The sequence below is a fragment of the Onychomys torridus genome, chromosome 7 (assembly GCF_903995425.1).
Source record: "Onychomys torridus chromosome 7, mOncTor1.1, whole genome shotgun sequence".
NCBI lineage: Eukaryota > Metazoa > Chordata > Mammalia > Rodentia > Cricetidae > Onychomys > Onychomys torridus.
In genome coordinates, this window is record NC_050449.1 from 37,906,075 (window position 1) to 37,923,445 (window position 17,371).

Below are 17,371 nucleotides of genomic sequence, written 5' to 3' on the forward strand. Positions count from 1 at the left end.
TGGGCACAACCTCTAGGCCTGTTCTTTCCCCACAGGCATCAGCAATAATCAGCCCAACCAGATGCACCTGAACTCTGCTGCTGCCCAGAGCCCCATGGGCATGAACTTGCCAGGCCAGCAGCCCCTGTCCCATGAGCCCCCACCTACCATGTTGCCCTCTCCTACCCCTCTGGGGTCCAACATTCCACTGCACCCCAATGCACAGGGGACAGGAGGCCCTTCTCAAAACTCGATGATGATGGCCCCAGGAGGCCCAGATTCCCTGAATACCCCTTGTGGCCCTGTGCCCAGCTCCTCCCAGATGATGCCCTTTCCTCCTCGACTACAGCAGCCCCACGGTGCCATGGCCCCCACGGGGGGTGGGGGTGGGGGGCCTGGCCTGCAGCAACACTATCCTTCAGGCATGCCACTGCCCCCTGAGGACTTGCCCAACCAGCCACCTGGTCCCATACCCCCCCAGCTGATGGGCAAAGGCATGGCTGGCCGCATGGGCGATGCGTACCCACCCGGGGTGCTTCCTGGGGTGGCATCCGTGCTGAACGACCCAGAGCTGAGTGAGGTGATCCGGCCCACCCCTACCGGCATTCCTGAATTCGACTTATCCAGGATCATCCCCTCTGAGAAGCCGAGCAGCACCCTCCAGTACTTCCCCAAGAGTGAGAACCAGCCCCCCAAGGCTCAGCCCCCCAACCTGCATCTCATGAACCTGCAGAACATGATGGCGGAGCAGACCCCCTCTCGGCCTCCCAACCTCCCAGGCCAACAGGGGGTCCAGCGGGGGCTCAGCATGTCCATGTGCCACCCTGGACAGATGTCCTTGCTGGGCAGGACAGGTGTGCCCCCACAGCAGGGCATGGTGCCCCATGGCCTGCACCAGGGGGTCATGTCCCCACCACAAGGTCTCATGACCCAGCAGAATTTTATGCTGATGAAGCAACGCGGTGTGGGGGGTGAGGTCTACACCCAGCCTCCCCACATGCTCTCCCCACAGGGCTCCCTCATGGGCCCCCCACCCCAGCAGAACCTCATGGTGTCTCACCCTCTGCGGCAGCGCAGCGTGTCTCTGGACAGCCAGATGGGCTATCTCCCAGCGCCGGGCAGCATGGCCAATCTACCCTTCTAGCGGGCCCCTCAGGGGTCTGGAGCTGGGGATACTGAGAATAACTTTAAGAAGGTTTTTTTTAATTTTTATTTTTTTCCTCCAGTGTTGGGATGGATGGAAGGCCTGGGTCCAGGGGTAGGGTGAAGGGGGAGGGGCTTGTGTGGGGAGTGGCATTTGTGGAAAACTGATGTGCTGGCGGCTTAGGGGGAAGCGGAAAGAGTTGGGTAGGGAGTTGGAATTGGGTTTTGCTCCACTTGGGCCACCAGGACTGACCCTCCCCCACCCTTCCTCCCCATGAGGCTTCTCTTTCCCTCTGTCTTTACAACTCTCCCCACTTCCAGCTGTGTTTTGGGGGCCCTTGGGGAGAGAGGAAGAGGAGGGTCTTTCACCCTCTGTCCCTTTGTGGGCCTGTCACCCCATCGGTGCCCCAGGTCCATGCTTCTCCTCCCGGTTCCTCTGCTTTTGCCCCATGTTCCCTGTCTTCCTCATTTCCTCTCCCTGCTGACATGGCTGACCTCCTCTCCCACGCCCCCTGCAGGCAGCTGGCCAGGTGGGCAGGTGCCAGCTGAGCTGTAAATAGAGCTGCGCTTTTGTGCCAGTGTGTGCGTGTGCCGTATTTCTGTGTTTTGATAGAAGTCACACACAAAAAAAAAAGATTTAAAAAAAAAAACCACAAAAAAACCCTTCCCGCTCCTTCAAATGATCACCATTTCCCCTGGACCCAGAGACATACAGTCCTATGCACCCTCCAAACGCCCCACCTATCAACTGAGGTCAGACTATCTAGGCTTCCATTCGGTGAGCCAGGGAGGACTGATACCTCCCCTCCCCCTACTATGGCCGCCTGTCTGCTGCTGAGTGATTTCCGGAGAGCAGGTGTGCACATGAGCATGTGTTTACCCACACCAGTGATGTAGGGCCCCGGGCCTGGGCGCCTCTGCTGCTACACCTTAGCCAGAACTTGAAGCCCCTGTCCCTCCTAGTCTGTGAGAAAGGAGAGAAGGAAGGGCAGCCTGTGGCCCCTTCGAATGGAGCTATGGAGGGGTTAGCAGGATGTGACTACAAACCTATGGCTTCAGTAGTCTTGGGCCAGGTAACCCCTCAGGGCACAGACTCTTCTAGAAACCACCACTTGCTTCTCACCAAAGAAGGAAGGGACCGAGTTTGGCTGAGTCAGTCTCCTCTCCAGCCTCCGCCCCTAGCATGGAGTGAGGAAAGGCAGTGTAGGAGGACATCCTGCTGCCTGTCCACTCTGGCAAGGTCCTTCTGTCCAGGGCTCAGGGCCATGTACCAGATCTGTCTATGCCCACCCAGGCACAGCCACTGCCTCCCTATTCCCAGGAGAGCCCCTCACCCACCACTGGTCAGACTGAAGCCATACAGGGATGGGCGTTTTGCCTCCCTCGGCCCCAGGAGTGGACTTCTCCTTTTCTCTCTTCCTTCTTCCTTCTTCCTGCCTTCTAAGGTGGCAGCTCCTTGGCCAAGACCTTTCCTGCCCCGCCTCCAGGGCCAAGGGCCATTCTAGACAGGGTGTCTTACCAGGGCCCTGTCCCCAGCCTTTCTGACCTGCGGGGCCTGGTTTTGCCTTGGCAGCTGTAATACAAAGGGAATTTGTGCCCTCTTCTCCCAGTCTGGTGCTGTCCATTGTCAGCCGGGTCAGGCACCCCCTCCCCTCCAGAGCTGGCTGCAGGCCCCTGGCTTCCCCTGCCCCTCCCAGGGACCAGAGCCAAGGTCTCTGCGTCGAGAGGTGGGTGGAAACCCGTCCTCCTTCCTGCCAGACGCTCTGCCCTCCCTGCTTCCATCTGGGCCTTGTGCCCTGTACCCGTGTTCCCAGCCTGTCCAAACTGTCTAACTGCCCTGCTCTGAGGAGAGGGCTCAGGCCACAAAGGTCCGGATGCTCCCTTCTGGTGTCCTCGTCTCTCCACTAGCTTCCCAAGTGATCTCCACAGGCCAGCCTTCTCTCCATCCATGGCCATACCCCAGCCATTTTGTACCATTATATAAATATATATATAAATATAAATATATAAATACAATATGTGAAGACATCTTCTTGGTTTTTATTTTGGAACACTTTTTAGGCTTGCTCTGGGGGTCTCTGTGCTGCCTGTACTGTACTGACCTGTTTTATAGGTGCCTTTTTATTAAAAAGAGAAAATTCAAAAATGGAATCGCATGCCTTTTTTTTTTCTTTTTCTTTTTTTTTTTCTGTGTCTGATTTCTCTGCTGCCCAGCTAGCTGTTGGATGCTGGGAACAGAAAAGAGGATCCCAAGATGTCTCCATTCTGCAATGGGGGTGTCGTCTCTGAAGCTATAGAGCTGATTTCCCTAGTGGGATTCCCCAGGGAGCTTGTCTGTTTGGCTTGAGTGGTACCAGCAACCCCCCACCCCCTCCTCCATCAGTGGCTGGGAGGAGGCGCTCAGAATTAGCAGCTAGGCTTCCCCTAAGCAGGTGTGGGGCAGCTTCCTCTGGTTCCACCTGAGTAGTACCCTCCCAGGGGCACAGCACCACCTCCCTGGGGCTTGGGGACTTCCCTGCGCAGGTCAGCTTCTCACATTGCCCCTGCCTGATGAAGACAGGGATCTCTGTCTTCATATTCTCAGCTAAGTGCCCTCTCTTCTGAGGCTAGGACCCCTCTGCTATTTTACTTACCACGGGCTCTAAGGACTGCAGGAGAGGCAAGTTGGCCTCCTTCCCCATCAGCGCTCAGAATCCACTAGGTAGGGTCCTGGATCTCTGTTTGTTTTTTGTTTGTTAAAAAGATTTTATTTATTACATAGACAGTGTTCTGCTTGCATGTATCCCTGCAGGCCAGAAGAGGGCACCAGATCTCATTACAGATGGTTGTGAGCCACCATGTGGTTGCTGGGAATTGAACTCAGGTCTTCTGGAAGAACAGCCAGTGCTCCTAACTTCTGAGCCATCTCTCCAGCTGGGCCCTGGATCTTATCTCCCTGTCAGTCTGGAAGCTTTGGTCCCTGGGCAGAGAAGACCGCTGGGTTTGAATTTTACTTGCCCTACTTTGGGGCCTGGAGAGAATGTGTCTTTCCATTTCTCCACTGGGCTGTTTTCCTGCTGGCTTGCCTTCTACTCTTCTTAGGACACTGGCTAGCCTCCAGGGCCTCCTGGAGCCTGGCCTTGGTCTGTAGTCCAAGATGCAATAACATGGGGCCGTCCCAATGCTTGTTTGGTTAGAGCTAGACAGCTACCTAAAGGAGATCAGTCTCAGCTTCCTGCCTGATTAAGAGAACAACAGTGTTGAAGGTCTGGCACAAAGTCTGTATTTAGGGGACAAGCATGTTAAGGCCATTCCCTGCTGCCAGCTGGCTGCTCTTTGGTGGTATAGGAGTGCTGGGGAGCTGTGGTGGTCAGCAGCCTTTAAGATGACAGAGTGCATTCTGGGAGGAGATTCTGGGGTCCATAACCAGAGGAAGATAAAGCTGTGGTTCTCCCTAAGGAGAAGTAAAGCTGCTTCTTAGCTTTGGCTGGTTAGGATAGGAAGTGTGTGCAATCCTCTTAGCCCGAGGTGATGCAGGCCCTCTAGATATCTCTTGCTTTGTCTTTGGGCTGCTTTCCTCTCCCTGGGCTCTAGTTTAGCCTGAGGGCTGGCAGAAAAGTTTAGGGATATTCTAGAAAGAGTTCCTCTGGCTGCCCCATATAGGGACACTGGCCCAGATAAGCTCTCAGAACCCCAGTTTTTGTTGAAATGGCTTCTGGCCCTTTCACTCCAGGCTCCCAAGGAAATCAGAAATAGAAAGCAGTGTGTGGAGGTTCTGGGATCTAGAAGGTGGTAAGAGAGGTGGCATTCTCTGACTCAGAAAGGCTGCTCTTGCGCCAGCTAGGGAAAAGTTGGCAAAGGGAGGCTGGGCCAGCACAGCCCAGCTTTGTCAGAAGCCGAGACAAGTCACTGCGGAACTTTACGCCAGCGAAGGTGTAGAGCATGGGGTTGAGACAGCAGTGGGCCAGGCCTAGGAATTCACACACGGTGATGGCCACAGAGAGATAGCCGTTCAGTTCGCAGCTACTGTCCACAGCCTTCAGCCTTTCCAGCGTGTCTAGGAAAATGACAACGTGGTAGGGTGACCAGCAAAGGAAGAAAATGCTTGTCACTAAGATGGCCACCCTGACTGCTTTCTGTCGCTGAGGGCGCCGCTGGGCCTGGCATAGCCTGTGTACCACTCCCACATAACACCAGCTCATCACCAGCATTGGTAGCAGGAAGCCCCCAATATGGTAGAGGAAACGGGAGGTGAACCAGGCTCTGGTTTCAGCTTCGTTCTCTTGAGAGAAGCTGCACTGTGGCAGGGAGTCATTGTTATGAGGTTGGCCAACCTTGGCGAAGAGGAGTTCTGGCAAGGCAAACAGGAAGCCAGCCAGCCAAATGGTTGCGCAGGTGATGTGGATGGAGAGGAGGCGACGGCGGCGGTAGGCATGGACAGCATGGACAATGGCCAGGTAGCGGTCTACAGCTATGCAGGCCAACAGCAGACTGCTGCAGTAGAAATTGATCTTGTGCAGAGCGATCACAATTTTGCAGAGGAAGGTTCCTAGGACCCAGCCCACAGAGCCCTCGGCCACTGCAAAAGGCAGGATAAAGACGAGGAGGAGGTCGGCCAGCGCCAGGTGGAACAGGAAGGTCTCAGTTGAGCTTCGAGTATGCCGGTGCCTCTCCAGGATTACAAGCACGAGGATGTTCCCCATCATCCCCAGGAGGAAGATGAGGCTATAGGCCACAGGCATGAAGATTGCCTTGAAGGAGGTCAGCAGGGGTCCCTCCACTGTTGAGCAGAAATGACTTTCCTGGAGGGGGATCTCTGTGCTGTTATTGTAAATGGCAAATTCCTTGTACTACAAGGACAAAGAGAAAGAAAAATAAGAAACGATAGCTTTGGTGCCTGTCAGGGATCTCATGCTGTAGCCCAGGCTGGCCTCAAACTCACAGAGATCCACCTGGCTCCGCCTCCCGAGTGCTGGGATTAAAGGCCTGCATCACCACCACCCAGCACCCTATCTTTTTTTCTCTGAGAGGAAACTACCTGTGACGTTTCCTGTTCTTCTAGGCTAACCACTTCCTGTCTGCACTAGTCCATGTCCCCTTAGTGTGTTCTTGAACAAATCATGCCATCTTTTTCTTCTTTCCTTCCAATTTTTAATCTTAGACAGGATTTCCCTGTATATCCCTGGCTAGTCTGGAATTTACTGTGTAGACCAGGTTGGCCTCAGATTTGGGTGGTCCTTCTGTTTCTGCTTGCTGAGTGCTGGGATTAAATCTTTTTTCATTTATTTGTATTTATTTTGTGTGCATTAGTGTTTTTCCTGCATGTATATCTGTATGAGGGTTTTGGTCTCCTAGAACTGGAGTTACAGACAGCTGTGATCTGCCATGTGAGTGCTGGGAATTGAACCTGGGTCCTCTGGAAGGGCAGCCAGTGCTCTTAACTGCTGAGCCATCTCTCTCCAGCCCCCATGCTACGTTTCTTAAATTTAATTTTTTTTTATAACTTTTGGCAGTGCTGAAGATGGAATCCAGGGCTTATGCACGTTAAGCTAGCATTCCCATCCCACCACTGACCACGTGCCTGGCCTGAAACTTTGAGTTTTTTTGTCTGCAAAAGGGACCAGTAGTCTCTCACACAGTGGTAGAGATTAAGATTGATGTCTTGTGTTTTGTGTTCTTAGCTATGGAAGGCTGCATGCTTAGGGATTGCAGTAGGTACTGACATTTGAGACTGGACCTGATTGCAACAAAGAAGCCAATAATCCAATTCTGAAAGGATGGTGGGAAGTGAACCTCGGATCCTGCCTGTGGGAGAGGGTGGTTGGGTGCTGGTGTAGTTGCTGACTCCCTCTTCCTCTCTTGATTATTGCTGAAACTGAGGAAATGGCCTCCCATCTGGTTTAATTCACACAAGCTTGGGATATAATCTTTCTTTCTCTTTTTGTAATTTTACTCTTATTTTACCGATGTGTCTAACTCAAGAGGAGGTTTACTTGAAGGCACATTTGCCTATCTCCAGAGTCAGTACCTCTACCACTGAGCGGCACTGCCTAAGGCTGCTGGGAAAGGGGCAGAGACTAAGTTTCCAGTTACTTCCCAACCAGAGAGCAAACTCCCTAGGCACAGGAACCCAGCAGAGGCAACAATGAGTCACACCCAGGGAGACCAGGCGCAGGGAAGGGAGGGAGCCCGTGGGAGTGGAAACGAAGGGGGCGTGCCTGTTACATCTCCGGAAGTTCCTGCCTCCACATCCTCCGCCCCCTGTCGCCGCCCTCCATCACCCCAGCTCTCAGGTTGTTTGCCTGCTAACCACAGAGGAAGACCGAGCCCCTGTTTTCATACCTTTCACTCACAGCTGCCCTGCACCTGCTCTTCCTGCACCTGCTCTTCCTCACCTCCCAAGTCTGTTCTTCCTGCCCTCCCCTGGTCAGCCCCCTCTCTGGGCAATGCAAAACCGATTACACCCAACCAACAATGGGTTCAAAAGGGATATAAATGATGAACCCCAGGGAGGCAAGAGACAGTGGCTGTTCTGTCCCCTAGGCTCTGGGCAACCCGTGCTGACCCCTTTCAGGAACATCAGGGTCTCCTGCAAGCAGTGGTTGGTTCACTGGTTACCTCAAATCTTTCTTGCCACTCAGGCACACTAGTTGCAGGTCACACACTGACCTTCACTGGTGGGTAAACCTATTCCTCATCTTGGTCTTTTGGTTCCTGGAGCAGGTGGCTCTTTAAGAAAAGATGGGAACACATGGTGTCATGGTGAAGCTAGCTACCACCCTCTCCAGTGTCTCCTTCCTTCACCTCAGCCCCACCCCTCAGCCTATCTCTCTATTAATCCTTTTGTAAAAATCATTTTAGACTTTTTTCTTTCTTTCTTTCTTTTTTATTTTTTATTTTTTTGTTTTTTGTTTTCCGAGACAGGGTTTCTCTGTGTAGCCTTTCCTGGAACTCGCTTTGGAGACCAGGGCTGGCCTCGAACTCACAGAAATCTGCCTGGCTCTGCCTCCCAAGTGCTGGGGTTAAAGGCGTGCGCCACCACCGCCCGCATATTAGATTTTTTAAATCTCATTTTATGTCTATGAGTGTTTTGCCTGCATGTATGTATGTGCACTGTGTGTGTGCCTGGTGCCCGTATAGGTCAGAAGAAAGCATAGGCTCCCCTGAAACAAGTACCAGCTGGTGTGAGCCACCATGTTGGTGCTGGGAACTGAACCCCAGTCCTCCACAAGAGCAGCAAGTTCTCTTAACCCCAGAGCCATCTCTGCAGCCTACAGGTCCGTTTCTTACTGACTTTCCTATTCTTGTCTGCTTTCTTCCCAGTGGACAAGGTAAGTTTTCTCATCCACAGATCCCAGCCAGGGGCTACCCAGAAGGCCGAGGTGGGAGGAGGATGGCTTAAGCCCAGGATTTGAATTCCACTGACTCAAAACAAACAAAAATTATGCAGATCCATAGGACTAGTGTCCTTCTTAGAGTCCTTTAGTGGTTCCCCATCACCTGTAAGAAACACCTGTCTTTGTCTTGTTTTTCTAATTTTTTAAAAAGATTTATTTATTATGTATACAGAAGAGGGCGCCAGATCTCATTACAGATGGTTGTGAGCCGCCATGTGGTTGCTGGGAATCGAACTCAGGACCTCTGGAAGAGCAGTTGGTGCTCTTAACCTCTGAGCCATCTCTCCATTCCCTTGTTTTTCTGATTTTATGTTCAATAATGAAACCGTTTATAAAAAGCCATTTTTGTGATACTGTCCATCAGCAGAAAGATGTGTCAAGTCAAGCTTCATGCAGCAGAATGCAGCACATTCTTGGAAGGAAATATAAGTTTCCTCTTAGGGAAAGACATTTAACACACACTACTCAATTTCAGAACCAATAACAGGGCTTCCATCCAGCACAAAGGTCCCCGGTGGTATGCACATCACAGGAGTGCCTGGGGTTAGGGCTCCCAGCTCCTCTCCTTGTCTTTAAACTAGAGCTCGTCACTTTTGGCTCCATGGTTAAAACAAACAAAACCTTAGACTTGGCTAGGCATGCTGACATATGGAGAGACACACAGAGGATTAGGAGATCAAGGGTGCTTTCATATACACGGTGAGTACCAGCTAGCCTGTGCTGCTTGGGTCCCTATAACAAACAAACAAGAAGTCTGTTCCTTTCTGGAGCAGAGCACTTGCCTTCCATGGCAAACACAGAGCCTGTGTGTGAGTGAGAAAATGCTTCTCCACCCATTTGAAAACATAGCCCTATGGGATGGGGTCTGAATGCCCCAGAGAGAAGGCCTTTACATTCTTCTAAAGTGGGCTGGAGGTATATCTCAGCAGGTAGGATGCTTGCCTAGCAGATACAGAGTACTGACTTTGAGCCTCAGCCCTGCAAAAATAAAAATAAGTAAAAATTTCCAGAGTGTCTGTTCCTTTGACATGTCAAACCTTATCTACTACTTCACTGCATCAGGTACTCTATGCCTAAGGTAGGCATTCTATCAGCTGCCTGTCCCCAGCAACCCAGACAGCTTCCTGCTACCTTAGCCCAAGTTCTTCCTTGTTTAGGTCTGCCTCTCTACACTTCTGGCCTTCCTTCCAGGCCCAGGTCGACCCTATCTTCCTACAACCTTCTAAGCCCTGCTTGGAATTCCAGGCTGCATAGAGCTCGGCAGGGATTCACATCTCCTTTGCATCTTTCTCTAAATCCTGCCTCTGGGGCCTAACTGTTACCAATAGAAACAACAGCCTTTTGACTCTGACTGGCTGTAGGAGGTGGAGGGGGGAACTGGGGCATGAGCTTGTGCAGAGCACAGGCATCAGACTGATAGTGGGGATATGATGAAGGCCCGGGACAGGGAGGCATCTGGATGCCACTTACCTTGGTAGCAACCTAACCAGGCCCTTCACCTGTCCAGGGGAGCGTGTGAGTCTAGCCAGCCTGTCTTGCCAAGCAGTCCTTTGTGATAACTACTCAAGTTTTTACCTTACAAAACATCTAGGTTGATCAACTCATTGTCTGTTCCAAGTTCAATCAGTGGGACATCTCCACTAGAACAGGTTTTGGGGGTGAAGATCTACCTCTTCCTCCATGTCAAGAGGTATTGTTTTGGCAAAGTCCTCAGAGGAGGGGAAGATGGGAGGAAGCTAGTTTGGTACTTATCAAAAAGAGGTGTCAAACAGATGATTTGGAGCTCAAGAGTGTTGAAGCCACTTCCTACATGCAGGGACTTGGGCACTGCTCTCCCCTAAACCATGGAGAGAAGCCATAAGGAAAGGTTGGCTCTGGCCTAGTGGCAAGATGGGGAATCAGATATCTGGAGCACAGCGGGACCCATGCTATCAAAGGGAGCTGGCCTAACTAAGCACAGGAAGAGCACAGTGTCGGCAATGGGATGAACACCTCACTCATTCTTTGCTACAGAAAGCAGCAGAAACCCTAAGGTATATCCCTACTATGAGGGCAACACACACCCTATATAAACAGAGACACGTGCCCAGATGGGACCTCGCCACGCCACCACGCTTCATAGGCAGGCACCCACAGCTTGCAAGCTATAGGGACATATGTATGCAAGCTGTAGGGACACAAGCCCATCAGAAAATACGATGCCTGGAATGAAGCCAGGCTTGAGCTAGGAATGTAGTTAGGAAAGCACTGGGGGCTTTGGGGCAGGAGGATGGAGAGCTGTTCCTGGTATTAGGGTGGGGTAGGGAGAAAAGAGGTAAAGAGATGCAAAGTGCTTCGGCCATGATGGGATCCACAGATGTCCCCTTTCCTCTACTCAAGATTCGGGTCCTTCCCCGGACAAGTGAAACCGCTAAGCTCCGTGTGTTTTCTCCAAGTAATGAAGGTGCTGTGTTTCCTTGAGCTGCTCAGCAGGAAGTTCTGCCAGGACAAATGGTTCTCAACCGAGAGTCAAGACCCCTTTGGGAGTAAAGCAACCCTGCCACAGAGGTCGCATATTAGATATCCTGCATATCAATCAGATATTTACATTGCAATTCTTAGCCGTAGCAAAATTACAGTTATGAGGTAGTAATAAAAACAATTTTATGGTTGGGGGGTCACCACTACATGAGGAACCATATTAAAGAGTCACAGCATCGCCTGGCAGTGGTGGCGCACGTCTGTAATCTCAGCACTCAGGAGGCAGAGGCAGGTGGATCTCTGTGAGTTCGAGGCCAGCCTGGTCTCCAAAGCGAGTTCCAGGAAAGGCGCAAAGCTACACAGAGAAACTCTGTCTCGAAAAACAAACAAACAAAAGAGTCACAACATCAGGAAGGTTGAGAACCAGTGTGCTAGGCTTTACTGACAGGATTTCTCTGAGATCAAGTAGGGGAACATTCCTCAAGGATCTACATTGGATATTCTTAGCATCCACGTCTGCTTTGGATGGGGGCATGGCTGGGGAACACTTTGACAATGCGGAGGCTCCATAAGCAGAAACCAGGGGCTCAAATTCGCCAGGTGGAATTATTGCAAATTAGAGACCTGGACTGGAGTTTAGCCTGTAGCCTCTGTTAGTGAGGAGGCTGAAGCCAAAAGATCATTTGAACCCATGAGTTTGAAACCAACGTAATCAGCATACTTAGACCCTGGCTCAAACACACACACACACATACATACACACACACACACACACACACACACACACACACACACACACACACACACACACACACACACACCCCTACCTGCTTGGGCAATAGATCATAAAAAAAAAGACTTGGGAGTTTGTTGGCTGACAGATGAGTCACCAGTGAAAAGCTGGCAGAGGGCTGACATTGTCCTCTTGATGAAGTGAGTGGAGCCTCCAGCATTCCCAGATGCTAGGAGCACAGGAAATAGGAAAGAGAAGCCTGAAGTCCACGAGAACTGTCTTCAAGCACTGGGAAGGGCCTTGGGTTGTGAGGACAGGGCTGGACTCTGCTCTGAGCCCCAGGTGTAGACCAGGAGAAAAGAGCTGGTGGAGGGACAGCTTTGTAACAAGCACCATCGTCCAGCAATGGGTTGTCTTTGAACACAAGTGCAAGGGGAAATTCCCGTCTCAGGAAAGAGTCTGGACCCCACACCTCGCTTCTGCCCGCTCCCTGATGCTCTGGTTGTCACATCCTGCCTTTCTTAGCACCGGGTGTCCACCTCCCCCCAGCATCCTTTGCTTCTCTAGCCTACCCTGCAGCCAGTGGATGTCCCAGGCTGACCCTAGTTCCCAGCCCTGAGGAGCCAGAGAGCTTCCTGCCCAATACACTCCCCTCATGTCCCAGCCCTAGCACTCCAAGGTCTGTGCTGTACGGTCCTTTAGCGGGATCTACATGCAGAAACTGAGTTGGCCTTTTTTCCTTTGTGGTTCTAGGAGTGAACCTAGGTCATTTCACAAGCTAGACAAGTGTTTTACCTCTGAGCTACATCTCATTGTCCCTGGCCACCATTCCACTGGCTATTTTGCTGTGTGTGATTGTGTGTGAGAGAGACTATGTGTTTGTGATTATGTGTGAGAGAGATTGTGTGTGTGAGAGAGAGATCGTGTGTGATTTTGTGTGTGAGAGACTGTGTGTTTGTGATTGTGTGATTGTGTGTGTGTGAGGCCAGAGGTAGACATCAGGGTCTTCCTCCATTATTCTACATCTTATCTTTGGAGACAATGAGGTTACTGAGCTTGGAGCTAACTGATTGGCTAGATTTGCTGACAAGTGCGTGCCAGGGAGCCCCCACCCCCCCTCCTTTTTTTTTTTTTTTTTTTTTTTTTTTTTTTTTTTTGAGACAGGGTTTCCCTGTGTAGCTTTGCGCCTGTCCTGGAACTCACTTGGTAGTCCAGGCTGGCCTGGAACTCACAGAGATCCGCCTGGCTCTGCCTCCTGAGTGCTGGGATTAAAGGCGTGTGCCACCACCCCCTGGCTCCCCTCTCCTTTTTTAAAGAATTTATTTATTTTCAATCAGGCAGTGGTGGCACATACCTTTAAGCCCAGCACTCGAGAGGCAGAGGCAGGTGGATCTCTGTGAGTTCCAGGCTAGCCTGGTCTACAGAGTGAGTTCCAGGATAATCAGGGCTACACAGAGAAACCCTATCTCAGGAAAAAAAAAATTATTTTCATTTTATGTGTATGGATGTTTGCCCGCATGTATGTCTGTGCCCACATGCATGGAGCCTGCAGATGCCAGAAGAGGGTGTTGGATTCTGTGATACTGGAGTTACATATGGTTGTGAGCACCACGGAGGTGCTGGGAATTGAACCCAGGTCCTCTGGAAGACCACCCAATTCTCTTACCTGCTGACCCATCTCTCCAGCCCTTCAGGAATCGGCTTGGATCTGAACTGAGGTCTCCACACTTTCACAGCAAGTACTTTGCAGGGCCCCTTACTTTTTCGTGTATTTTTGTTGTTGTCTTAGTGGCCTTGGCTAGCCTGGAACTCTTGCCACCACCGCCCAGCTCTTACTTGTTATTTTAAGGTAGTATCATGTCGCTAAGTTGCTCAGGCTGGTTTTGAACTAACTCTGTAGCCCATGTCTTGAATGTTTGGTCTTGTGCCTTAGCCTCCAGAGTGCTAAGGATTCCAGGCTTGTGTCACCAGGCCCTGCTGAGGCTATCACATCCTTTTATGTGCCTGTGTGGGTATTTCCAGCCACCAGTTAGGATGTGGGAGTGGAGCAGGCAGGGCATCTCTCATTTCAGCCCTCAGCAGCTCACAGGGGCAAGATCTGGAGGAATGAGATTGGGTTATGGGTGTGCAGGTCTGCTCCTCTCAACACCTCTTTCTTCAGAAGGCCCCGACTCCCCAAATCTACCCCAAACCCTGGCTCAGCATGCGACCTACGTCCTCCTTTTTCCCCAAAGGAGCAAGCCTACCAGATCCTCTTCCATCTCTGCCAAAGGGTTTGGTCATTAGGAGTAGGCAGTGCTTTTGGTTTTTAGTATTTTTTTCAAAAGATTTCTTTTTATTTTACGTGTGTGTGTGTGTGTGTGTGTGTGTGTGTGTGTGTGTGTGTGTCTGTCATGTATGTGTGAGTGTTCTTGGAGGCTAGAAGGAGGCATCAGACTGGATGTGAGTGTTGAAAATCGAACTTGGAAGAATAACAAGTGCTCTTAACCACTGAGCTGTGTCTCTTCAGGCCCAGTTTTTAGTTTTTAGTTTGTTTTGAGACAGGATATCACTGTGTAGCCCAGGATATCCTTAAGCTCAAGCTAACCTTGGACATGTGACTCTCCCGCCTCAGTCTCTTGAGTGCTTGGATTATTGCCAGTATGCTTGGCTCTGAGGGAGACATTCAGCAGCCTCTACCTCTTCGCCAGATCCTCAGGTTTAAGGTGAGTTCCCCTTGTGAGCCAGCATCTGTCTCCACCGTGAAGACAGGCACATAGTCAAGGTACGCACATCTGCATCTCTCAGGAGCCTCTTAAAACCACCTCCTGAGCGAGCACTTGCTCTAAATGTTTTAAAAATTAAATTTTAGCCGGGCGGTGGTGGCAGTGCACGCCTGTAATCCCAGCACTCGGGAGGCAGAGGCAGGTGGATCTCTGTGAGTTTGAGGCCAGCCTGGGCTACAGAGCTAGTCCAGAACAGGCTCCAAAAGCTACACAGAAATCCTGTCTCGAAAAACCAAAATAAAGTAAAATAAAATAAAATAAATAAAAAATTAAATTTTAGTACATTTATCTGTGTGCATGCACATTTAAGGAGATCAAAGGGCATCTAGGGAAGCTGATTCTCTCTTTTCATCATGTGAGACAGGATTAACTCAGGAGTCAGGCTTGGAAGTAAACACCTTTATCCACTGAGCCATCTTGCTGGCCCTTCTGAGATAGTGTCGACTTGAAATATTTTGTCTTTCATTCCCAAAAGAAAATCCATTCCTGCATTCTGAATCTATGTACTAAATACGTGGTTGCTCTTTATGTATCTGCCAAAGAAATGGGACCAAGCAGACTGTCCCTTAGGAGGGCATGTGTTCCTAATGCAGTCTCTGTGATCTGAGTGACAGAATCTAGACTCCCCCTAACGCAACCCCTCCCTCCCAGTCTGGCCTCAGGTTTCCCCTCATTTCTGATTCCTCTAACCACCCCCGACTGAGGCTTCCTCTGCTGGGCTTCTATGGGACTTTTCACGTGGTTAGAATGGGGGACCCTCCCTCCCCTTCCCCCAGGTAAAGCCCAGAAACAGCCCTAGTGAGTTTTGGTTCCTCTTTTTCATTCCCGTGGCAAAACGAGACAGTTGTGTGTGGACAAACTGTGACCTGTGATGCTCTGGTCACACTGAGTTTATGGCTGGTAGTGGTCATCTAGGAGGGAGGGTCAAGGCAGCTAAACTCTGGAGCTTAGACCAGCTTCACGCTGTTCTATGGCAGCCCCACCTCCTGAGGGCTGGGCATGTACATCATGGCTAGCTTGTGTGGGTGCCCAACCAAGGCCCTGGTTCCAGACACGTCCAGCTGAGGACCACTGGTTTGAGGTACAAAGTGATGGTTCTCCTAGACAGGTAGGGTGACTTCCAGGCACACCTACTTTAGGCAGCAGAGAGTCGTACCTTCCTGGTTCTTAGCCATCTGGAGTCTGTGTTCAGATCTTGTGCTCATAAGGATTGGTTGCCCACCTTAAGCAAGCAGGTGTTCAAGAGGCAAAAGGTGATCTTTGAGTTCAAGGGGACAAAAGAGGCTGGCGCCATGGCTCAGTGGGTAAAGGAGCTTGTTATATAAACCTGATGACCTGAGTTCCATCCCTGGAATCCATGGTGGAAGGAGAGAAGGGAATTCTCAAATGTTCTCCTCTGGCCTCCATCCACACAGAGGTCAGGGCGCATGTGTGTCCTCATACACATACAATACTACTACTGCTACTACTACTACTAACAATAAACTCATTATTGTAGAAGATGGGCAGGGCATGATGGCACACACACCTTTAATCTCAGCACTTGGAAAGCAGAGACTGGCAAATCTCTATGAGTTCAAAGCCAACCTGGTCTACATATAGCAAGTTCCTGGATAGGCAGGACTACAAAGAGATCTTGTCTCAAAATTAATTAATTAATTAAACTAATTAAAAATAATAAAAAGAGAGGCTTGTGAGACAGCTCAGTGGGTAAAGGCACCTGCCACCAAGCCTGAACACCAGAGCTCAATCCTTGGGACAGACATGCTAGAAAGAGAGAACTAAATCCCACAAGTGCATGTGCACATGCGAGCGCGCGCGCGCACACACACACACACACACACACACACACACACACATCATAAATAAACAAATGTAAAAAAATTTTAAATAGGACACAGGATGGTTGTTGCTTGACTTATTAAGATTGCTGTGTTTTGGAACCCCAAGTTGGAGAAAGGAGGCCAGCAGTCAGCTGGGTCAAGGGCAAGGGGTAGGGAGGCAGGAAATGGAATCAACAGGAGAAGCTCTGCAGACTCCCCAGAAAAAAAAAAATGGCAAGTTAAGACCTCAACTTCCTACCACAAGGCAGGAAACGCTCCTTGGGAGAGCCGGGGACACATGAGGCCTTGGTTTCCAATTCCAGTACAACAAATAAGCAGCGTAAAAGAGAAACCTGCAATTTTATCGAGAAGCCACTAATGCAAGATTCTTCTGCCTGCTCTGCCATCCAGGACACCTACGCTGTGACAGAGTAGGGCAGTGTGCCAAGGCCAGTCATGACCTTTCGGAAGGTGGGCGGGGCCAAAGAGGAGGCTCTGTGTTCCAGAGTGTCAACCACCCCTGAAGAAAGAGCACATATGGGAGGTAGGTGAAGGCAAGGTGTGCCTGACTGAAGGGTTCCTTAGGATTCCTGGGCTCCTTGCTAGACCCTAGCCCATGTCCAGGCACACAGCTGAGGGCCTTTGGTTTGATGTGTGTCATGAAGAAATTGTCAGGCTTCTCTCCTTGGGTAGGTTTGCTTCATGTCATCAACACCCTCTGCTGTCCCTCTGCCCCCTACTACCACTTGTCTCTAGTAGGTCACACAGTTAGGGGAAACTCTTGAGGTTTCTCAGAAGCCAGGAACGGCCAGGTCTCCAGGTGGTTACAAAGGCATCCAACTGGGTCAGAGCTGATGGTCAGCATGATGCCGTGGGCAGAAGATACCAACTGACCGGATGGGGGCAACCAGTGGTAGGGATGAGGGCGAGGGTGGGAGCGTGCTGCCTTGTAGAACAACTCGGTTTTCAAATCTGACCCAGGTGATCTAATTTTAAATTAGATCCTGATGAGACTTAGCTGGCATCATGGAGGTGCCACATGGCAGTCATGGGGATTCTGCACTTAGAAGGACCTCAGGATGGGTTTAATAC

The 17,371-nt window shown here is 50.7% G+C and overlaps 2 protein-coding genes across 5 annotated transcripts in view; one reads left to right on the plus strand and one right to left on the minus strand.

Annotated features, from left to right (window-relative positions):
• Bcl9l (BCL9 like) overlaps positions 1–3,273 on the plus strand; it is a 31,193-nt gene extending 27,920 nt beyond the window's left edge. For all 4 annotated transcript variants that reach the window (XM_036192101.1, XM_036192103.1, XM_036192102.1 and 1 more), the window contains one exon: positions 36–3,273. In XM_036192101.1, coding sequence (XP_036047994.1) covers positions 36–1,123 — 1,088 coding nt within the window. In that variant the 3' untranslated portion in view covers positions 1,124–3,273. The remainder of the gene's footprint in view (positions 1–35) is intronic.
• A 1,519-nt stretch (positions 3,274–4,792) lies between these two features.
• Cxcr5 (C-X-C motif chemokine receptor 5) overlaps positions 4,793–17,371 on the minus strand; it is a 14,457-nt gene continuing 1,878 nt past the window's right edge. Inside the window, exon 2 of the mRNA XM_036193601.1 lies at positions 4,793–5,951. Coding sequence (XP_036049494.1) covers positions 4,884–5,951 — 1,068 coding nt within the window. The 3' untranslated portion in view covers positions 4,793–4,883. The remainder of the gene's footprint in view (positions 5,952–17,371) is intronic.